The sequence below is a fragment of the Xiphophorus hellerii genome, chromosome 18 (assembly GCF_003331165.1).
Source record: "Xiphophorus hellerii strain 12219 chromosome 18, Xiphophorus_hellerii-4.1, whole genome shotgun sequence".
In the NCBI taxonomy this organism is placed as follows: domain Eukaryota; kingdom Metazoa; phylum Chordata; class Actinopteri; order Cyprinodontiformes; family Poeciliidae; genus Xiphophorus; species Xiphophorus hellerii.
In genome coordinates this window covers 26,521,330-26,544,623 of record NC_045689.1, presented here as the reverse complement: position 1 = coordinate 26,544,623, position 23,294 = coordinate 26,521,330, and the positions used below count along the sequence as shown (strand labels likewise).

At 40.1% G+C, this 23,294-nt stretch overlaps 4 protein-coding genes across 4 annotated transcripts; 1 reads left to right on the top strand and 3 right to left on the bottom strand.

The window, feature by feature from the left end:
* Positions 1 to 117: 117 nt before the first annotated feature.
* Positions 118 to 5,196, bottom strand: LOC116737253 (extracellular calcium-sensing receptor-like). Its single transcript, XM_032590300.1, has 9 exons — positions 4,861 to 5,196; positions 4,046 to 4,334; positions 3,891 to 3,977; positions 3,501 to 3,692; positions 2,155 to 2,688; positions 1,838 to 2,062; positions 1,502 to 1,504; positions 1,344 to 1,467; positions 118 to 1,255 (listed from the first exon to the last, which is right to left on the bottom strand). Exons 1-9 carry the CDS (start codon positions 5,118 to 5,120, stop codon positions 354 to 356), a joined length of 2,616 nt encoding a protein of 871 aa, XP_032446191.1. The 5' UTR covers positions 5,121 to 5,196; the 3' UTR covers positions 118 to 353.
* Positions 5,197 to 6,484: 1,288 nt separating this feature from the next.
* LOC116737437 (extracellular calcium-sensing receptor-like) lies at positions 6,485 to 12,419 on the top strand. The gene is made up of 8 exons (XM_032590581.1): positions 6,485 to 6,743; positions 6,841 to 7,165; positions 7,345 to 7,632; positions 7,896 to 8,447; positions 8,527 to 8,748; positions 9,370 to 9,493; positions 10,696 to 11,168; positions 11,256 to 12,419. Exons 1-8 carry the CDS (start codon positions 6,520 to 6,522, stop codon positions 11,676 to 11,678), a joined length of 2,631 nt encoding a protein of 876 aa, XP_032446472.1. The 5' UTR covers positions 6,485 to 6,519; the 3' UTR covers positions 11,679 to 12,419.
* A 1,255-nt stretch (positions 12,420 to 13,674) lies between these two features.
* Positions 13,675 to 17,125, bottom strand: LOC116737439 (extracellular calcium-sensing receptor-like). Its single transcript, XM_032590584.1, has 6 exons — positions 16,925 to 17,125; positions 16,545 to 16,830; positions 15,639 to 16,457; positions 15,327 to 15,548; positions 15,103 to 15,226; positions 13,675 to 14,957 (listed from the first exon to the last, which is right to left on the bottom strand). The coding sequence occupies exons 1-6, from the start codon at positions 17,122 to 17,124 to the stop codon at positions 13,987 to 13,989; spliced, it is 2,622 nt and encodes an 873-aa protein (XP_032446475.1). The 5' UTR covers position 17,125; the 3' UTR covers positions 13,675 to 13,986.
* Positions 17,126 to 18,646: 1,521 nt separating this feature from the next.
* On the bottom strand, positions 18,647 to 22,504 carry LOC116737451 (extracellular calcium-sensing receptor-like). The gene is made up of 6 exons (XM_032590596.1): positions 22,313 to 22,504; positions 21,914 to 22,199; positions 20,995 to 21,813; positions 20,683 to 20,904; positions 20,463 to 20,586; positions 18,647 to 20,272 (listed from the first exon to the last, which is right to left on the bottom strand). Exons 1-6 carry the CDS (start codon positions 22,474 to 22,476, stop codon positions 19,374 to 19,376), a joined length of 2,514 nt encoding a protein of 837 aa, XP_032446487.1. The 5' UTR covers positions 22,477 to 22,504; the 3' UTR covers positions 18,647 to 19,373.
* Positions 22,505 to 23,294: the final 790 nt, after the last annotated feature.

The following is a 23,294-nucleotide window of genomic DNA, read 5'->3' as shown; positions in this document are numbered from 1 at the left end:
TTGTTGCATCTCCTTCTAATTCACTTTGATCTGCCTTGTTGCTGAAAATGTGCTATATAAATAAAATACCTTTACTTACCATAAAAAATGTGAGAACAAAAAAAAAAAATCTCAAAACAAAGGAGAAGACTTTTTTTATTCTGACATGTTATAAGATACACAAAATTGACGTGTCTTTGTTATTTAAGTTCTCGCTCACAGGAATTCGCACTACCTTACAAAAGCAGAAACATGCATTGCAACATTGAATAAAAACCAGTAGAAAAAAAACAGAAGAAAATGAATTCAATAAAATACAAAACAAATATTAAGCTACTAGAAATGTGAGCAATTTATTAAAAAAAAAAAAAGAGTTACCGTTTTTCTTTACCCATGAGGTGCTGCTTTGTATTTTTCTCTGGCTTTAGCAAAATAATGTAACATTTTGGGGCAAACAGGCAAAACAATAACCCAAAGCTGGAGGCCAAAATGGCGAAGGACTCAACTGCACCTGCATAGTTTCCGGGGGCGCTTATGTAAGCAGGGACGAAAGCGAGCCACACAGCGGAGAAGATCAGCATACTAAAGGTGATGTACTTGGCCTCGTTGAAGTTTCCGGGCAACTTTCGAGCCAGGAATGCCAGCACAAAGCAGAGACACGCCTGGAGGCCAATGTATCCTAAAACGCACCAGAATGCAAGACTCGACCCAACGCTGCACTCCAGTATGATCTTTGAGCGTTCGTATTTGGTGTTTCGAATTGGATAAGGTGGGGCGTCAATGAGCCAGGCGGCACAGATCACCACCTGGACGAGAGTGCAGCTGAAAATAATGGCTCGCTGCTGCTTGGGCCCGAACCACTTCATGATGTTGTCCCCCGGCCTGGTGGCCGTGAATGCAGCCAAAACGACCAGAGTCTTTCCCAGGATGCAGGAGATGCAGAGCGAAAACGTGATGCTAAAGGCTGTGTGACGGAGCATGCAGGACCAAACGGTGGGCTCTCCGATAAAAACAAGAGAACACAGGAAGCAAAGCGTTAGAGCCAACAGGATGAAAAAGCTGAGTTCCGAGTTGTTCACTCGCACGACTGCCGTGCTTCTGTGGTAGAAAAACACGACAAAAACACCGATAGTGAGAGAGGCGCCCACTACTGAAATGACTGTCAGGGGTATGCCCAAGGCATCATAGGCCAAAAACTCCACCTTCTTGGGGATGCAGCTTGTTCTGTCTTGGTTGGACCAGAAGTCCTCAGGACAAAATATGCATTCTACTGAGTCTAGTGAAAAGAGAATAGCAAAGAAAAAGAAAGATAAATGTGACCGTACTATGATCAGTACTTAAGTTGCATTGATTTTCAGTCTCACTTGTCTGATTGCTAATTTTGCCGCTGTCACATGGTACACAGTCAAAGCAGCATACAGGCTCCCCACGACGGACAGCTTTCCTGGAGCCTGGAGGGCAGCTGGGACTGCACACAGACCCTGGCACCTTTACAGGGACAATACGGGTTCTATTAGCAAACCTGCTTTTTTAACAATCAAACTACAGTCATGATAGAAATAAAATGAGACTTCAATCCTCTATTCCATGATGGGACCTTTCAGTTGAAATTGAGAACTATCACAAAAGAAAAGATGATCTGAAAGGGGCTATTGAAAAAAATAAATCACACTCTATGGGCATGTTGAAGACCATCGCTAAAATACCGTCTTTACTGCCTAACGGACTATGTAATGGACAATAATGGGGTCAAATCAGATCCAATCCGTCCTATTTGCCCTACTTACCTCCATCTTAACCTACAGAACTTCAACAGTTGGCATCTGATGAAGGTAAAAACACAGTGTGAGCAGCTTGCCTCACTCTGATGACCTGCCCACATTATTCTTTCCTCCTGGATCACCAGCTCCTCTCCACCAGGCTTAGTCCCGTCGAACAACCCCACGTTGACAAACTCAATACTTCCAGTCGTGCCTCTCTGCCAGTTGATAATGTCATAGTACGGCACCGAGTCGCCCTTCAGGTCGAAGTTTACCTCCTCCCCAGCCATGTCGAACTTCACTTCTTGCAGGTAGTACTGAAGCTAATGGGGGTGCGGGGAGAGATTTATAACAGAACAAACAAAAGCAATGGGCTTTATTTACTCCTCAAACAACAAATGCTTCATCGTCATACCTGCCAGGGGAGTATCTTGTTGCTTTGAGCACATGAATCGTTTTCAAAAGGCCCGTTGCCGGGTTGACAAAGAAGGAGGTTGTGCAGTGAATGAGCGACTGCGTACACAGCTTTGTAGACATTGTAGGCCACCCTGGGGCTGGATGTGTTCATGTAGGCTGAGTGCTGCTTCAGCAGCACCTCTTGCCCTGAACAAACTGGGAAAGGGTTGGCATAGGACGGAAAAGGGCTGCAGCCATACAGAGCCTCCCACAGCTCGCCCACCAGAACATTGTTGGGATATCGCTGAGGGTTGACTGTCTGCAGGTAGTCACTGAGTTGAGCAATGTGACCTTTTCTGACGCCAAAGCCAATGGTGCCCCCCAGGTAGGGGTAAAACTCCCTTCCTGTAAAGACAGACGCCGTGACCCAGGCTTCACTCGCCACCCACTGGATTCCGGTGATGTTCTGCTTCATGTAGTCCCTGAGGAACGGCGTCATTTCCCCTTCGGCTGAGAATACCACCACTACTTTTGCCAAAGAGCGCCGCATGACCTTTTTATTTATTTATTTTTTCAAAATGGAAAAAGGTCAAGAAGTCAAAACAAAAACACAATGCAATCTGTTAACATTTCAACATTTCACTTGTGCAAGTAAATCATAACATTTGTAAAGAACAACTTGTTACTCCTTGCATGTTTGGATCACTGCTATTAATTTTACCTTAAATATTTGGACTATATTAAAATCTGTGTATATGTATCACAGTTATTCTTCACCGAAGCCAAATTATTGTAGAATAACTTGAATACTTTAATTATGTCTTTTAATTGGTTGCATGTAGCCATGTAGTAAATCCACATGTTTTCAAAATTCAATTGCAAATGTGTCTCTTTCTCTTAAAAAAATACCTTAACGTTCTAGATGTTCAGAAAAGAAACTCTTTAGATAGGCTTGCTACAGCCAGGACATAACTGCAGATATATAGGGTCAAATTTGTCACTTGTGCTGTAAGATTGCAATGGTACACACAAATAATGGCTGTGTAAATATTTGGCTTTAAAAGTCATAGTTAAGTACACTTTCATTATCATTCATTAAAGAAAAATCTATAAAATTATGATTTATTTTTACTCTAGACAACAGAAAAACTAATAATCCTTAATTTCTAAAATTAATTCACATTTTTATGTTCAAAAGCATAAAGGAACTAGAAACCACCTAAAGAGAGATTTAGTTGGATTTTTATTTTGCTATGACTAACTATTTTTAAACACGGCTGCCCTCATATTTAAGAATAAACCGTTTTAAATCACTTTGGAGTTGTTTTGCATAATAACTAAATAGGTGCTTCTTTAAAAATGTACCTGCATAATCTCCAGTGCCCGCTGTGTGTTGTACAGTAGGGGGATCATTTCTTGGTAAGCTACACACACACTGCTGCCCTGTAACTCCCTCAGTAAACCTTGCACCGCAAAACGCCCGTATTCATGGTCTCCTCGAATGAGCCCGACCCAAGTCCAGTTGAAGTGCTGCAGAAGTTGAGCAATGGCCTTCACCTTTTTCAGCAAGAAAGAAAAGAAAGGCGAGGTAATTTTCCAATAATGTTTGAAAATTACATTTTAAAGATATCAAAATCCACATCAAATGTCTTCACAAAGTATGACTACAGCAAGTGATTGCATTTGTAAACTTTTAAGATGTAAAATTCATGACTTCCTCTTTTACATTCCACAAGAGGTAACATACAGTCATACCTGGTAGTCATCATTAGGAATTACTCTGAAAAATGTGGGATACTGTCTTCTGTCGGTGAAGCAGGCGCACGATGAGAAGTAGCTGATCTGAGGGTAAAGGTTAGGGTTAGCTCAAGATGTTGAAGTGAGTGCAAAAAAAAAGGAAATGCTGTTACCATAGGGATCCTGAATGGCCGCAGGAGTCTGGAAACCACGATGGACTGAGCAGATCCTGATTCCCCGATCACAGCCAGCATCGGAGAGGCTCCAGAGCACATGGGAGAGTCGGCCTCACTCAGCCCGTTCAGCACAGCCAGAGCGGCCCTCTGACCAGTCAGCGGGTATGCACAAGAATCAAAAATTTTGTAACCCAGGGTGTGATTTGGCAGCAGCTGTGTGCTCTCGTTTATCTCCTCCACTGCCGGCCTCATGGTCTGGACCCAGCGGAAAGCCCTGGGATCAAACCTGTGGCTCAGCAAAGATGCAAACACACACACACACACGCCCACACACACGCCCGCATATTGAACAACGTAGTTAGAGACAGAAATGTTGCTGGGACAGAAGAAACTGTATTTTAATTTTTTACTTTTAAAGAACTAAATAGTTTTCTTTGTCCATAATGTCTGGTTTAAGTCTGAGAAAACATCTTATCATATTTACAGTCATGTTCTATAATACATAAATTGCTTAATTTCCACAATCTCAGACAATTACACCATTCAGTGAATCAAAGAACCAAACAAGCATTGAGTAATATAGTAGTAAGATTAACATGGCAATTAATCAGACACAAAAAGAACCTAAAAAAATGTTTGTGCGCCATAAAGCAAACATTCTTTACCTCCTAAGACAGAAATGTAATCTCAGCAGTTCGACTGGTTTAACCACCAGCAGGTGTATTTAGATCCAAAGTGATTCTAAACAATGGAGAACAAAATCCCCCCGTTTTTAGCAGGAAAAAAAAACAACATTTCTCCATGACGCTCACCCGTTGCACTTCACTGGTGGTGGTGTGTAGGTGTAGTTCTGATCAGGCATTTCCTGGTTATAATGAAGAGGAAAAATCCCTCCGATTATAAAGTCGCCTTCTGCAACAAAGGCCGGCTGAAAGCTGTTTCGGAGAACGCAGTCTTCAGCTGCAGTTGGAGCTGTGGACGTGTATCTAGAAACAGGGAGGGGTGTGAAAGACAAGACACTGACATAGAAAATCAAAGAAAATAAAGCGAGTAGAGGCATGCTGATAGTCATGGTCAAAACTCCAGAGAGCTTGGAATTAGGCAGCTTATATACAGAAAGCAACCTTGTTATCTGTTGACACAGTGTGATGTAATTGGATATTTAGTAGCCTTGCATAGTTTACTGAAAGTGATGGGAGCAAATGGAATAATTTCATGTGAGAAATATCGAAATAAGCCAGTTGAGGTTTTTTTTTAAATTAGAAAACACATGTATTTACGGTTCTTTGTGACACATGTTTATTTTTTTTTTCTTTGTGGCTGGTATGTGTTAATTCTGGGCAATTATTGTTTTTGTTTTAACTTGACTCAACCCCTGATGACACACGTCAGTAGACCATCATATGTTTTCTGATGGGTTTTCATCTAGTACTGCTGACAACAAAACAGAGTTATTGATGAAAAACATAAGATTTATTTTTTTAACTCAGTTTTTATGTACATGTGTGGAATGGATTTCCTAAGCTGATTAAAGACATTGACTTAAAACTGGTAATTGGACAGTGTTATTGTCCATTTGGAGGACATATTTGTACCCAAACCCTAATTCTTTGGCCTCGACATATTGCTCCAATATTTCCACACAAGATTCTTTCTTCATAATGCCACCCATTTTGTGAAGTAAACAACTCTCTTTTGGAAAAAAAAAACCACTACAAAATGTTACCACCACAATACTTAATAACTGGAATGGGGTGTGTAGCTTGCCACTTTTCTTATAGATGTAAATATGATCAATATGGTTTAATACTTTTATATTTTCCAGGCACACAGTGCCTTTTTACGTTACCGTATACAGTACATCAAACATGACAACTAGTGTGGTGCCTTAAAATTGGGCCTCTGTCTCTTTAAGAAGCTCTTTCTGAGACGCCACCTTCAGTATATCAGCACAACAATGTTTGCTAAATGCTGCTGCTAATCTGAAGGAACTGTCTTGATTTGACAGGAAAATTGTGAAAAATCCTCCTAGAAGCACTCCAGCTGAAATCTGAACAGATACATTTTTGAATGTGAAGTAGCAGCAACCTCCACCAGTGTACAAAAAAAAAAAAAAAAAAAATTCACCATAAAAGTATTTATAGATATAAATTAGTCTTGCTAAACACACACCTTTGGACTGTTCAGCTCTAACAAGCTTAAAAGCTTAAAAATTAAGAAAACGTAATCAGTTTCAACAACAACAACATAAAAAGTTTGAATACGAATAGTAATTTTGTCAGCATTATTCAATGGAAAAAAAAATTGTGTCACCACCAACTATATTACAACCATCGACATAGTTGATGGGCGGCACCCTCAGATTATTTTTGTGCCATTTACAGTATAAAAATCAGGCGTGCCCAACTATATTGTAATCTTCTCCGTGTGTGAAAACTGGGGCAGGATTTTTAATTTTCCCTGAGGCAAACATGCGACTGATAGATGCAATTCTCCTTCTCTTTCTGTCTCTATTCAGAGGAAATCATGGCTCATCTGCTCCTCTTGATGGTTGTGCTTTCCTGGGAGAAGAAGAGAGAAAAAGTCTTTATGAGGATGGTGATGTAGTTATCGGGGGTCTATTCCCTTTACATTACAGTCCTGTGTCATCTCCTCTCACATATAACGTAAAGCCTATACCTAGTACTTATAACTAGTAAGTTCAATGCAGTGACTCGAACTGTTAAAAATGTGCCTGTTTGATTTTGTTGTGCCACTTTTTGTAAGAAGCCTGTGATTATCTTTGTCTACAGCTTCAGCGCTCGTGCCCTGCGCTGGATGCAGACGATGACTTTTGCGATCAAAGAGATAAACGAACGCACGGATCTCCTGCCGCGACTCAAGCTGGGTTTCCACATCCGTGACAGCTGCGATGATATACCCGTTTCCCTGAAAGCCTCCTTGCTGTTGGCGAACGGACAGCCAGAGGGCTTGAAGGGAAATGCGGGTCAGGATGAAGCCACTGGTTTAGGGTGCGAGGCTGTCAACAGAACGGTGTCCTCAGTTATCATAGGAGACGCTGGCTCTGGTGTCTCCATGGCTCTGCTACGAAGTCTGGGTTCTTTCCATATTCCACTGGTGCGACTGTTTGAGTTTCCTTTTGTTATATAATTTACTTGCTGCTCCATTACAATCCGTTCAATGAGTAACCACAATCTTCTAAACCTTCAGTTTTAAGTTTAGGTCTCTGCCTACATTGTTATTTGATGCTTTCTCCACAAGCAACAAAGGTCAACCATTGTTTGCTGTAATTCTAGGTGAGCTATTTTGCTTCCTGCAGCTGCCTGAGTAATCAGAGGGAATTCCCCACATTCATGAGGACAATGCCCAGTGACGCCTTCCAGATAAAAGCCCTGGCCCAGCTGGTCCGCTACTTTGGCTGGACTTGGGTGGGAGTAATCGGTGTGGAATCCGATTATGCTCGCTTCGCCATCCAGCTTTTCCTCCAGGAATCGGTGCGCTACGGTGTGTGTGCTGCCTACACACATTTCTACCCCGTAGGCCTAAGCCACCAGGCCATTAAAAAGCTTCTGAATGTTGTTCAGGTGTGTTATGTGTGCTGCAACTACTGCATTTTACCTGCTAAAAGGTCCAAACAGTGACAGGTTTCTGTTTTTTATTTAATGCTAAAATATGCTGTTTAATGTTAGCTACAAGATAAGTGATTTGCTTCTCCTTTCTCGTTAGACAAAGTTATGTTACACTACACAAGTAGAGTTTGGTATCATTAAGGAAGTAATTTCATGTATACCTCATCCTAATTTAGTGAATTTTAATTAAATACTACCTCCAACTTTCCCATCACCAGATGACTTCTTCAAAAGTCATCATTAATTTTTCTGGTGAGGCAGAGATGCAGGACATCCTCAGAGAGATGCAACGTCGAAACCTGACCGGCTTCCAGTGGATCGCCAGTGAGGCCTGGGCGACCTCCAAGTCGCTGTGGGAAAACTCAGCCAATCTTCTGAAGGGAACTCTAGGATTTGCCATACAGAGAGCTGCTGTGATTCCTGGGCTGCAGCAACATCTTGCGGCTCTCACACCGTCAGCTATTCATCGAATCGCTTTCTTGGCAGAATTTTGGGAGGAAACGTTCAACTGCCGGCTGAACGGATCCGCGAACGCTCACAATCACGGGTTGGGAAGCCAACACAGCAGAATGCCATGCAAGGGGACTGAAGGCTTACGTGACGTTTACTCTCCGTATTCTGATGTGACACAACTCCGGGTTTCATACAACGTCTACAAAGCCGTGTATCTCGTAGCCTACGCCTTGCAAGATATGAGTAATTGCAAAGCTGGAGAGGGGCCGTTCGTCAAAAACACTTGTGCAGATCCAAAAAATTTTAAACCCTGGCAGGTGAGAATGGTTACAATTTGTCATTTGTAGTAATATTTCACACACAGAAGTTTGACACCCTATGCTTTTATTCCCTTAGCTCCTTCACTACATGAAGCTTGCAAATTTTTCCACACTGGGGGAGGAAGTCAACTTTGATAAGAATGGTGACCCGATTGCTTATTATGATCTGATGAACTGGCAGACGGGGCCTGACGGCTCTCTACATTTGGTAAAAGTTGGTTTTTATGACGCCTCATTTCCCGCCGGAAGCAGCTTGGTCATAAACGACTCAGTGATCATGTGGCCGGTTGGAAAGCAGGTGCGTTCTCCACAAACAGGCCTGAGGCCGTGTTCACCGCTCAGACTCTTCTGTGCCCTGCTGATTGACACATCATTTAAATTACTGTTATTTATGTGCGGCATGCTTTGCTAAATTATTCTTACAGTCTACTTTTAAACGTCTATTGGAAAATGACCAGTTGTGGTTTGTTAGAAAATTGCCATCCTTCAAATATTCTGAAATGATATTGATATTATTATTATAAAATGTAAGTATTTAAAAGCCAAGATTTTTAATGGTTTTTTTGTTTTGTTTGTTTTTTTTTACTTTTTTGTTGAAAACTGGAGCAATCAATTACCTTTATAAAACACTTTTAATTAAATAAATATTGCACTGAAGAATGTGTGAATGTTTAATAATGAATAAAAATCTGGGAAAAAAAAATCTTGACATTAATTTGTTATGAATATGTAGGTTTAACTACTTGAATCCATGTCAAATCTCAGTACTTTTCAAAGATATAGTTGTGTATTCAGTTTTTACAAATATGTTGCTTACATTTTATAAACGCTTTCTATATTTTTGATCAAATATGTGTACATTAGAGAAGAAAGCTGCCTGTTTAGTCATCTTTCTGAGTGCCTGAACTTTGCCTCTCAGGCTCTCCGGTCTGTGTGCAGCAGCAGCTGTCCTCCAGGTTCTCGTATTGCCAGGAGAAAAGGGGAACCTATCTGCTGTTATGACTGTGTGCCCTGTGCCGAAGGAGAATTTAGTAATACAACCGGTATGTCCTGTCTTTTGCTACACTTTTTCACCACTTTGTTTAATCATAAACTTACTTGACTATCCTTAAATTTGGTTACATTAGTTAATTTACTTGGGTATCAAACTAAAATAAGGCTGAGGGTGGAGTTAGCATCTATGGATGTCATCTAGTCATCCCTAATTGTCCCATTACTGTTTTCTGTGTAGCCCACTTCTTGGCTGTCATCCCCTATAGAGTCAGGAACTTACCCTGCTGCATACCTGCAATGATAAAGTGTGCTAAAAGGATGAAAGAATATGAATGGATTTTGTAAACGCTGTAACTGTTACTTGACAATAATAGCCTTTTTCATACAAAAGCAACTAGTAATAGCAGCTAATTCAATTTGCCTAAAGTTAAACAAGCCCAATCTCCAATGTTATTGATATATTGTTGTTAGTGGAATAGGGTGATGTTTGGAGACAGAGCAGAGAAAGAAGGGGAAGGAAACTTCATTCAGATTTTCAAATTGAAGCTCCCTGTCAGATTTTTCCTTTATTATTATTTTTTCTTATTACAAAAACACGTATTACACAGCGATAAGCGTGAAGAAATTAAGCCGATGTTGTTAAATAAAATCCTGTCATCTTTCAAGAATGAGTTCTAATTAATTAATGTGTAGGTATTTTTTAGCATCAACCCCTCAGTTTTTTTTTTTTAATCTTCAGGGATCAACTGACTGAAAATAAAATGTCAAAGGACGAGTAATATCCTGAAGTGGTCAGATAATTATTAGCCACAAATAATTAGAAAGTAGCTCAACCTCAAATGCTGGACATTTCGAGCAATTGTCATGCTGAGGTGACTGAATCTTAGACGGTGTAGCCGGACTAGTATGATGTGGCATACAGAAATGATTGATTGGTGCGGTATTTGAGTTGCATTAGTGTTAATTCTTGAGTAGTGGTACAAATGTACAATCCAGAACATCAGGGCTTATGTGATGGCAGCTTTCAGTCTATCAAAAAAAAAAGAAAAAACAATCAGTGGCAGCATGGTTTATTGGTGAATTAATTGTGCATACATGGCAAATGCATAGTACGGCGATGCCAGATTATTTTCCAAGGTAATGTGAATTTCTATGAAGCGACAGGCAGATGTGCAATAGAGTAATGGGAGCAAAAGCACAGTTATTCTCAGGGTCACCTTGTGTAAGGTTTCTCTTCTCTCTCCATATTCAGATTCTTTAGATTGCTCGCGTTGCTCTGGGGACACATGGCCCAACAAAGCCAGAGATCTCTGCATCCCTAAAAGAGTGGAGTATCTGTCTTACCATGAGTTCATGGGGGTGCTGCTGTGCGCTGCCTCTGTTCTGGGAGCTGGCGTTTCCCTGGTGATCATTGCCATATTCTACACATATAAGGACACAGCACTCGTTCGAGCAAATAACATGGAGTTGAGCTTCCTCCTTTTGGTGTTTCTCACCATATGCTTCCTTGTCGGCCTGCTGTTCCTCGGTAAGCCTTCAGAGTGGCTATGTCGGATCAGGTATCCAGCCTTTGGGATCAGTTTTGCACTCTGCCTTTCATGCCTTCTAGCCAAGACAGTGGTGGTTCTAATGGCGTTTAGGTCGAGATTACCAGGAAGTCCTGTCATGAAATGGTTTGGAACCAAACAACAGAGAGCCAGTGTGCTCTTGGGAACCACTGTCCAGGTACTAAAACATTTCTAATAGAGCAATCATTTTTCATCTTAGTCTGCAAAAACTACTACCTTTATGTCTTTCTATCATTTTTTTAAGGTTATTGTCTGTTTTATTTGGTTGCTTACCAGTCCGCCTCATGCCAATCACAATAAGGACTACCATAGCTCTACAATCGTCGTCGAATGTGTGACTGGTTCAGAAGTTGGCTTCTGGCTTGTTCTTGGATACATTGGAGTCCTGGCTTGCATGTGCCTCGTGTTGGCCTTTATGGCAAGAAAGCTGCCTGATAATTTTAATGAGGCGAAGTTCATCACCTTCAGCATCCTCATTTTCTTTGCTGTTTGGGTTACTTTTATCCCAGTTTACATGAGCACTGGTGGAAAATACATTGTAGCTGTCCATGTTTTTGCTATTTTAGCTTCAGCCTCTGGACTTCTCCTTTGCATTTTTGCCCCAAAGTGCTACATAATTTTGCTTAAACCTGAAAAGAACAGTAAAAAATTTCTAATGCAAAGGTAGAACGAAACAACTGCAACACATTTCAAAAATGTATCGTCATTTTTAGACTCTACAAAACATTTGTCTGAAGAATCGCAAAATCTGCAAATGGCATGACTGTCATCAAACAATCTTTATCCAGTCGAAGATGGAACATTCCAGGAAAGAAACAAGATCAGACCAAGAACAAGTTTTCCATGGAGAACTTTCAACTTATGGACAAATTCCTGTTGCAGAATTTTCACATTTATTTTTTACTTAGTCATGTGACTTTGGGTAATTTTGTTACTAAAAGTACAGCTCATTTATGTCTAACTTCTAAAATTAAAATTTGGACATGAACTATAAATCACTGTTCTACAGTATCTCACAAAAGTGAGTGCATCCTTGACAATCTTTTTTAAATATTTTATTATGTTTTTTCATGGAAGTATTGATACTGGACCAGTGGCCCCCAGTTCTGATCCTCGGGGAACACTGCCCCATGTGTTTTAAATGATTTCCAGCTTTAACAAACCTAATCCATGTAACTGCAGTTAATAAAATAAAAATAAAGACTGTTAATCAGCCATCAATTGAAATCAGGTGTGTTAAGGCAGAAAACACGGACTATAAGAAGACTGGCAGCACCCTGAAACTGAGCCCGAGACTATGAAGCTGTTCCACTCAGAACAAGCCCTGACAAGGAGAGATTGAGCCTCAGCGTCATATCCAGAGGATTTTTATTTTTAAATAGACATATGAGCGAAAGACTATGTGGATTTTTTCACCTTCATTTATTAAACAACATATAATTAAATATCTGACTTGTGTTTTTTTCTTCTTCAGTAATTCACATAAGTTGCACAAGCCCCTAAATGTGCGAACGGCAGAGAAACAACTTACCGTTTCAGGAAAGCTGTTAATCCACTCTCGTATGTGGATAAGCTAACTAGCCTGAACCTTCATGGCAGACTAGGAGTGGAAAACTAGCTGTAGCGCAGCAAAGAGAAAGGGAGAGGATGTGAGCAGCGCACACAAGAGGGTGATTGACAGTGTTAAAACCCTCCTGGCTCTGATTGGTTGTTTCGGACCAGGAGTGGCATATGTCATATTAGAACCACAAGTAGGCGGCTCAATCAAGGAGGTCAATTTTTTCACAGATTACCTGCCTCCTATTGTCATGACATAGTGACAGTTTTAAAAAATATAAAAAAAGACACATTATTCATCTCTAATTGATGAAAAATATGATGTTCCAGTTTGGTGAAGGGTCTTTTTAGACGGAAGTAGACTACTTTTCCACGTTATGGACTCGTCTAGGTGTGTAGAGTAACATGTTCTCTCAAACTTCCTTGTTTTTCTGCTTTGAAGTACAGAGCTCTGACTTAAACCAGGAAGCCTTTATGTATAAATAATTACCTTCTTTGTTAAGGAGGCTAAACTGTTTAATTCTACACTCAATGAGGAAGAAACACCATGAACAAGTAAATAGATTTCAGACGGGCTAAATATTAAATTGCTGCCTTCTCCTGAGTTTTGCCGAGATTCTGATGTAATTGAATATGAAACAGATTATTTAAAAGTTACAGCGCTGCCTGACAAAGATCTACAAAAATGACCTTTTCTTTCAGGTTTGGAGTATTCAGTTCAAGGTTCATATTCGTGTTGTAAAATAGTGGGACAACCAGAAAGTATGAAAGAGGTAACCATTAAATTATTGACAAGGTCTCTTTCACCTCATAGTAGAAATATTCTAAAAGTCAGCAGTTAAACATTATGCTCTTTTGTAAAAACACTGTGCATGCACATATTTTAAAAAAAAAGTACATTGTTATTTCCAAATAATTCTTTATATTTATATTTGTAGGGAAAATATCCTCATTGAGAGCAAGACTGGTACAAAAGTCAAATGTCTTATTTTTGTTCACAAACTTGGAAAACAAGTTGATTCTGTTTCTAAATTTAAAAATTTTTATTTCCTTTTTTTATTACCAAGTGAATTTAGTTTTTTTTAAAAACATTAAGACACATCATGTGATATTTTATCTTTATTGTGAAATAAATCATTGACAGTTAATAAATTATACATTATTATCAGAGCAGTGAGATATGATGAAAAATAGATTTTTTTTTTACAATAAACAATAAAATATTAAACACGTGAAAATTAGCTGTTTTTATACGTTTGTACGACTGTACTGTACACATTGCTACTCAATATAGAACATTTGTATATTTTTGACACCATAATAACTATGCACTATAGTCACTATGCAGCGATTTATTTACAGCAAGTGCCTCCATGTGTATTAATGTTCAGTCTTCATCCAAAACACTTTGGAACGCCTTACTCATACACTGGAATTGTGAACACATTGTGAATTTGATATTTTCTTTCCAAACTATATTTTCTACTAGCATTTAATCTCATAACATACTTTTTTGTGTTTTTCTCTGGCTTCACCAAGATTATGTAACATTTCGGTGCAAAATTGCTTACTAATAAACCAAATGCCGATGACAGGATTGCAAATATCTCCACAGCTACTGTGAACTTTCCAGGAGAGCTGACATACGCTGGGATAAAAGTGATCCAGACGGCGCAGAATATCAGCATGCTGAATGTGATACATTTGGCTTCGTTAAAGTTATCGGGCAGTTTTCTTGCTAGAAATGCAAGGATTAGACATATCACTGAAAGAATCCCGATGTATCCCAGTACTGCATAGAAAGCGACCTCTGACCCCGTGTTGCATTCCAGCACGATCTTCTTATTGCTGTATTTGAAAATCCTGTCAGGAAACGGTGGATTTAGCTTCAGCCACAATGTGCAGATAATTACTTGAATCAAAGTGCAGGAACAAACAATAATTCTTTGCTGGATCGGACCAAACTGCCCTACTGCTGGCTTGTTGTTGGGGTGTGTGACTTTGAACGCCGTCACGACAACGATGGTCTTCCCTAGGACACAGGAAATGCAAAGTGCGAATGTCACTCCGAAAGCGGTGTGGCGCAGCATGCAGGTCCAGACTGTGGGCCTACCGATGAAGGTGAGAGGGCAGAGAAAGCACAGGAAGAGAGAAAGCAGCAAGAAGAAGCTCAACTCGGAGTTGCTGGCTTTTATTACAGGAGTTTCTCTGTAGTGGATAAAAACGATCATCGTGAGCAGAGACAGGGAGGCGCCTAGCAAGGCCACGACTGTGAGCGCCACTCCCATGGGCTCATGATACGCCAGAAACTCGACCGTCTTTGGAATGCACTCGTTTCGTTTATCATTGGACCAGTATTCCTGTGGACAGGCTGTGCAGTCCAGTGCACCTGTTAAGGGGGGAAAAAAAGAAACACAAGTTTCAGATATAATGGAATACATTTTTAGCAAGCAAAATAAACCAAAAACACATATTAGACTTTGTACCTATGAAGTACTATGTAAGTAAATGTGTTTCTTTTAACTCACGTCTACCTGTAAAGTTGGCTATTGTTCCTTCTGCACATGGAACGCAATCAAAGCAACAGACTGGTTTCCCTCTGATTTGAGCTCTCCTCGTCCCTGTTGGACAAACATTAGAGCACAGTGATGTGGGAACCTGAAGTGGGAAAAAAAAAAAGAAAAATCATGTAACAACATATAATAAATCTGGTATAAATCATTTCTGAGAGACTTATGCTAAAAAAAAAAAAAGTTACACTTCTTCCTGCCCTCCACACTATTTTGTCTTCCTCTATGCTTAGTCTGTACTCTCCGTTTTTAGTGGATGTAAAGTGACCCAGGGTCACATGCTCAACCTGCCCGTTTCTGAGCTGCCAGTTAATGACGTCGTAGGAAGCAGGCGGATTGCCGTTCTTGTCAAAAAACACATCGTCTCCAAACTGGTTCCTGAAGTTTACTCTTTGCAGGTGATGGGTAACCTTAGTAGAAGAAAAAATGTCATGTTAAAACTTTTAATTATTTCCTAGCAACAGGAAGCCCTGCTGGAGTTCTTTTGCAGAATTGCTCACCTCTTTTGGATGAATTTCAGATACATTCAAACATGGCTTCACATTTTTTTCTCCTGCTGGTCGGCAGAACACCAGCTGGTGAAGAGCATGTGCAATAGCATAAACAGCTTTGTACACATTGTAGGTCACTCTGAGCTGTGAGACATTGAAGAACATATCCTGGGTGTGATCTATCAACGTCTCATTGCCTGCGCATATTTTAGCTGCACCAGTGTCCGATACATTTGAAGAAGGTTTACAGCCAACCATTATCTCCCAAAAATCCTTCACAAAAGGCTCACTTGGATCTCTGTAAGGGTTAATATTCATAAGAAATGGATATAGATTTGGGATGTTCATCTTCTGAACGACAAATCCCAACGCTCCGCCGAAAGCTCGGTACATTTCCGGCGTGGAGGGCCGTGCAGCTGTTATCCATGCTTCACTGGCAATCCACTGAATTCCTGTGATGTTCTGCTTCACTATCTCTCTCATCAAAGGGTAAAAGTCACCCTCAGGAACAAAAGCCAGAATGACTTTGACGGTTGACTGTTTGATCATTTCTACAACTTTCAGAATTTTATCCAGCGGATAAGTTCGAAGAACCGTACCGATGAAGGCGATGCAAATCTTTAGTTTTTTAACCTCCTCGGCGAACGCAAGAACCCCGTTTCGTCCATAGTCGTTGTCTGACTGTATGGCGCCAATCCACTCCCAACCAAAGTGCTTGACCAGAGCTGCCAAGGCTTTGGCCTGGAAGTAGTCGCTGGGAATTGTTCGGAAGAAAGTTGGATATTTAGCTCTGTTACTGAGACAGGCACATGTTGAGAAGTAACTCACCTACAACAACAACAAAAACAACCTTATTTTCAATCACACAAAAAATTTCACAAATCAGATAATAAACTGTGTTGTTTTATCTCATACCACTGGCACTTGAAATGGTCCAAGAGTTTCAGCAACAGCTAAGGACTGAGATGATCCTGACTCTGCGATAAGGGCAGATATTGCTGGAGGACAAGGGGAAGTCGCCTCCATGCCGTCTGGTTCACTTCCCAGTGTTAAAGCAGCACGCACGGTGTTAGTAGGAGAGGCACACGAGTCAAGGATCCGGTAGCCAAGAGAAATGTTTGGAAGGAGAGCAGGATCTTTGTTGATCTCGTCAATTGCAAATATCATCACTTGTGTCCATCGAAAAGCACGCAGATCAAATCTAGACAAACAAAAAAAAAATCAGGAAGGGTCCAGGACAAGATTAAAGCACACAACATGTGTAAAGTTAACATGGAGAAGCAAATAACTGTTACCCTTCACACATTACGTCAAGAGGCTCCATCTTAAATGAATCGGTGTTTGTTATTTCTTTGTTGAAAACTGGAAAAATCCCCCCGATCATTATGTCACCTCGCTTAAACATGTATGGCATGTCGAACTTTCCCGTCACCTCACAGTCATAAACTTGTCCGATGCAGAAAGCACACAAAATGACAAGAGTCGCTTTCTGCATGTTTGTGCTGCATTGGCAAACGGAGACGAGGGCTGAGCTCTTATAACTGCTGAGTTGGATATGAGAAGAAATCCCTTAGGACGTTTTTAGTCGAGCAAAGTCTGCACAGGAAGAAGCAACCAGAGGACTTAAACCACACATCAGTCCACCTGTGTTCAAACTTAGTCACATAAAATATTATTAATTAGGACTTTGGTCGTTGTTTTAATGACTAAATGCTCTACTCTTAGAAAGCAAGACATCAAAATCCATAATTCCTGTTTATCCAGGTAGTCTTTAAATATTTATGTTAATCTATAATCAGTGACAATGTGACCATAATCCGCTGTAAAAACAACTGAAAACTACGGTGGCCGACAGGTGCAAATGCGCAGCAAAAGAGAAACATGCAAACAAAAAAAAAAACACGCGCACAAATTAAATGCGGCAAGCAAAAAGAGAGACGCAAACACCCCCGAATGAAATGCAGCAAACAAAAAGAGAGACGCAAACACCCCCGAATGAAATGCAGCAAACAAAAAGTGTTGAAAACGGAAGTGCTCCAGACCACTAGGGGGAGTCAAAGAAAATAGTATTCATTTCTATGGGACCAGATGCAAGATTCTTCTTCTTCTTCTTGGTATTTATTGGCGGTTGGCAACAAACTTACAGTAGCATTACCGCCACTTACCAGTATGGAGTGTGGTTCGAGATGGTCTATAAACTTTCACTTTCTACCTTTTCCCTCCATTAACTCCTGATTAAACATACCCCCACACATACACACCTGCTTATATTATCCAACTTGCTTATAGCTTTATATACCCCTCTTTGATATTCTTTACACACTCACACCCAACTTGCTCTACTCATATCCTATGAAATAGCTTTGTTTTTTTAAGATACCGAATAATTATTTGAATATGTCTACTCCCGAAATCTCTCCTCAAAAATTCTATTAAATTAAACCTTTCTTTAATACCTACACACTCTCTCAGCATGCATCTTCTCTCTTCTTCATACTTACAACACTCTAAAATAACATGCTCTATTGTTTCAGACTTCTCACAATAATCACACTTTCCAGATGCAAGATTCAGAGAGATACCTTTACTTTCTTTCAAATTTCTTTCTCTGAATCTTGCATCTGGTCCCATAGAAATGAATACTATTTTCTTTGACTCCCCCTAGTGGTCTGGAGCACTTCCGTTTTCAACACTTTTTGTTTGCTGCATTTCATTCGGGGGTGTTTGCGTCTCTCTTTTTGCTTGCCGCATTTAATTTGTGCGCGTGTTTTTTTTTTTGTTTGCATGTTTCTCTTTTGCTGCGCATTTGCACCTGTCGGCCACCGTAGAAAACAAGTAAAAAAATTTTCCTCCTAAAAGTACTACTACATTACTTTGTCTAATGTGTCAAATGATGCACTGAGAAGATACTTTTTTCATTAAAGTGGAGAATTCACACAATGAGGTTATTTTAGCTTTGAGTCAGAACAAAGACACATCATCATCTTACATCACGCAAATTTTTATTTTCACTTTCAGACACTTTACACGGTGATCACTATAACAAAGAGTTGATAAGATTTTTATTTTATTTTTTAATTAACATCTTAACAGTCATTGAGGAACCTCACAGAACCACCGTGTGACAAACAAAAAATAAGTGTTTTGGGGACGATAACTACGGAATTAAAGTCTGTATTTGCAAGAGATGAACACAAATTCTTGATTTTGAGGCATTTTGACATCACTTCTGTATTCAACGTCCCAAAGCAACACACCAATAGATAACCAACACGGATGAGAAATCCAACAAATCTTTCTTTCTGGTGGAGAAATAGTTTGTTTATACTTAGCAAGATTTTGTAAAGTAATATTTTTTTTAAAATCAGTTGTAATTTATCATGTGTTTTAAGTTAAAGTGAGTTAGATAGAAAAAAGTAAGTCTTATTTAGCTGTTTTAAAAAAGAAACAGTGTCACATTTATGTTTCTGCATCAGTGGTGCAGTTAGAAGCAATGTTACCTTACAGGAAGAAGATACAGACAATATGATTTTACATAAAGGTAAAATTGGGTTTAGTCAATTTTAACACATAATTAACAATCTGATTTAATTTACAAAAGAGTGTGTCACAATTAACCACTCACGTAAGCATTTATCATTATGTTTTTATACACTATGAACATTATTTATTCTGCTATTTTAGACTCTATAGAGCCAGTGTACGTTATGTTTTCAAAATAACTAATTTAATCTTAAAAGTTGATTATCTTTTCCCCATGACATGTTTCCTTGTGTTTTTCTCTGGCTTTATTAAGATTATGTAACATTTAGGTGCAAAAATACTTATTAATAAACCAAATGCCGATGACAGGATTGCAAATATCTCCACAGCTACTGTGAACTTTCCAGGAGAGCTGACATACGCTGGGATAAAAGTGATCCAGACGGCGCAGAATATCAGCATGCTGAATGTGATAAACTTGGCTTCGTTAAAATTATCGGGCAGTTTTCTCGCTAAAAATGCAAGAACCAAACACACCACTGCTAGAAAGCCTATGTAACCCAAAACCACATAGAAAGCGACCTCTGACCCCGTGTTGCATTCCAACACGATCTTCTTGTTGCTGTATTTAAAAACCCGATCTGGCAAGGGGGGATTTAACTTCAGCCACAATATGCAAATCGCTACTTGGATTAAAGTGCAGGAGCAAACGATGATCCTTTGCTGTGTGGGACCGAACTTTACTGCAACTTTATTACTGGGATGTGTGGCTTTAAAGGCAGTTACAACCACAATGGTTTTTCCCAGAATGCAGGAAATGCAAAGTGCAAATGTCACTCCGAAAGCGGTGTGGCGCAGCATGCAGGTCCAGACTGTGGGCCTACCGATGAAGGTGAGAGGGCAGAGAAAGCACAGGAAGAGAGAAAGCAGCAAGAAGAAGCTCAGCTCGGAGTTGCTGGCTTTTATTACAGGAGTTTCTCTGTAGTGGATAAAAACGATCATCGTGAGCAGAGACAGGGAGGCGCCTAGCAAGGCCACGACTGTGAGCGCCACTCCCATGGGCTCATGATACGCCAGAAACTCGACCGTCTTTGGAATGCATCCATCTTTTCTCTCATTGGACCAGTATTCCTGTGGACAGGTTGTGCACTCTGTTGCACCTGTAAATGAAAAAAAAAAAAGATTTTGTGATATTTCACAGGCTTTTAAAATGAGGGGGAAAGTCAATATTATTGTGTTCATTATTTCTCAGAAAAGGAATAAATTAGATAGTTTAGCACAAAACACACAATACTCAGCTGTATTTTTTGGCTTTACCAGTAGATATAAACTTAAATCATGTCTGTCTACCTGTTGAGTTGGCGATAGATCCTTCTGCACATGGGATGCAATCAAAACAACACACTGGTTGCCCCTTAATCTGAGCCTTCCTGGTTCCTGCTGGACAAGCGTTTGAGCACACTGATGTTGGGACCTGAAGGGGGGAAAAAATATCATCTCAGACATGTTTTTTCTTCAATTTATTCAACGGTGAAAAGCATTTATAATTTCATTTTATTTATTTTTTTACCATCTGTCCTGCCCTCCACACTATTTTATCTTCCTCTATGCTTAGTCTGTACTCTCCGTTTTTAGTGGATGTAAAGTGACCCAGGGTCACATGCTCAACCTGCCCGTTTCTGAGCTGCCAGTTAATGACGTCGTACGAAGCAGGCGGATTGCCGTTCTGGTCAAAAAACACATCGTCTCCAAACTGGTTCCTGAAGTTTACTCTTTGCAGGTGATGGGTAACCTTAGTAGAAGAAAAAATGTCATGTTAAAACTTTTAATTATTTTCTAGCAACAGGAAGCCCTGCTGGAGTTCTTTTGCAGAATTGCTCACCTCTTTTGGATGAATTTCAGATGCATTCAAACATGGCTTCACATTTTTTTCTCCTGCTGGTCGGCAGAACACCAGCTGGTGAAGAGCATGTGCAATAGCATAAACAGCTTTGTACACATTGTAGGTCACTCTGAGCTGTGAGACATTGAAGAACATATCCTGGGTGTGATCCATCAACGTCTCATTGCCTGTGCATATTTTAGCTGCACCAGTGTCCGATACATTTAAAGAAGGTTTACAGCCAACCATTGTCTCCCAAAACTCCTTCACAAAAGGCTCACTTGGATCTCTGTAAGGGTTAATATTCATAAGAAATGGATATAGATTTGGGATGCTCATCTTCTGAACGACAAATCCCAACGCTCCGCCGAAAGCTCGGTACATTTCAGGGGTTGAAGGTTGAGGTGCTGTTATCCATGCTTCACTGGCAAGCCACTGTATTCCAGTGATATTGTGCTTCACTATCTCTCTCATCAAAGGAGAAAAGTCACCCTCAGGCGTAAAAGCCAGGATGACTTTGACAGTTGATTGTTTGACCATTTCTACAACTTTCAGGATCTTTTCCTGAGGGTACGTTCGCAGAACTGTCCCAACAAAAGCAATGCAAATCCCAAACTTTTTCACTTCCTCTTTAAAAGCCAGAACCCCGTTTCGTCCATAGTCGTTGTCTGACTGTATGGCGCCAATCCACTCCCAACCAAAGTGCTTGACCAGAGCTGCCAAGGCTTTGGCCTGGAAGTAGTCGCTGGGAATTGTTCGGAAGAAAGTTGGATATTTAGCTCTGTTACTGAGACAGGCACATGTTGAGAAGTAACTCACCTAGGAAAAGGACCCAAAACATAAGTTTTAGTGCAGTATTAGAAAGCCAATGTGATTTCCATCGATAGAGGACAGAATCAGAAACTGTTTTATCTCTTACGACTGGGACTTGAAAAGGTCCAATAATTCCAGCGACCGCCAGGGACTGGGAAGATCCTGCCTCCGCTATTACCGCAGATACAGCTGGGGAACAGCCAGAAGCTGTTTCTTTTTCATTTTGACTACTTGCCAGCGTTAGTGCAGCTCGTAAAGTATTTGTAGGAGACGAACAGGAATTGAGAATCCTATAACCCAGAGAGATGTTAGGCAGGAGAGCAGGATCTGTGTTGATCTCTTCTATTGCAAATATCATCATTTGTGCCCATCGAAAAGCCCGAAGGTCAAACCTGCAAAGATATTTGGCCATTTTTTACACGCTACAAAAAGGATGGGATGCTACTGCAAAGACAGTCATCATCTCATAATGTAGGAATGAACAAACAGAAATAGTCAGACTTACAGAGCACACATCACAGGAGGAGGAGGTTCCCCGTCAAATGTAGCAATGTTGCTGACATCCTTGTTGAAAACTGGGAAAATTCCCCCTATCATTATCTCACCTTCTTTAAACAAACTTGGCATGTCAAAATTACCTAAGAGCTCACAGCCAAACCCTGTGTTCATGCAGAGAACACATAGATACACAAGAGCCCTTTTTTGCATGTTTGTGCTGCATTGTCAGGCTTGGATCGACGCGTAGTTCTTAAGGTCTGATGGATGTAGGAAAATGTGTCGTCATTGAGGGTTAATTTGTGTCCCACAAGGCAAAGCAGTCACAGATTGGTGGGTAGCAGAACAGGGAGGCGATTTCTGAACCGATAGTTGGACGATCATCTCTGAAATCAAGCTTTCCTGACAGGAACATCCCTCATGTTTGATTAAGCAATGTCATAGGTCTGTAATTTAAACAAAAATCATAATCTGCTAATAATCAAGGAGTTTAAGAAAACGAGAAACAGAAAAGGTGCATAGTCAGACTTTAGTTTAATAGCATTCATGTTATAAATAGCTCACTCTCTTAAATAAAATATGTCCCAGTAGATCTGTTATGCTATTTTTTAAATTCATTCAATGCACTCTTCAAATGCAATATGCAGTCAGAGAAAATGTTAGTTGAACATGTTGTCCTGAGTATGTTGTAAATTTGCTATTATTCTATAAGTTGTTATGTTTGATAACTAAAATTCACTTAAGAAATTTGATATATTTTCATATTTTTCACCAACTGAGGTAGGCATTTTTAAAAAAAATGTGCAACGCATGTCGGACCGATAATGTGGGTTGGTTCAAATGGACGGTAACGCTTTATTTGACAGGGTGTGCATGAGACTGACTCTCTCATAAACATGACATAAATCATTTATTTTTTTTGGAATAATTTAAATTGTCCTTATATCATATGATCCCTTTCTTTTCAGGGACCGAGTAGTAGGCCCGAAGCC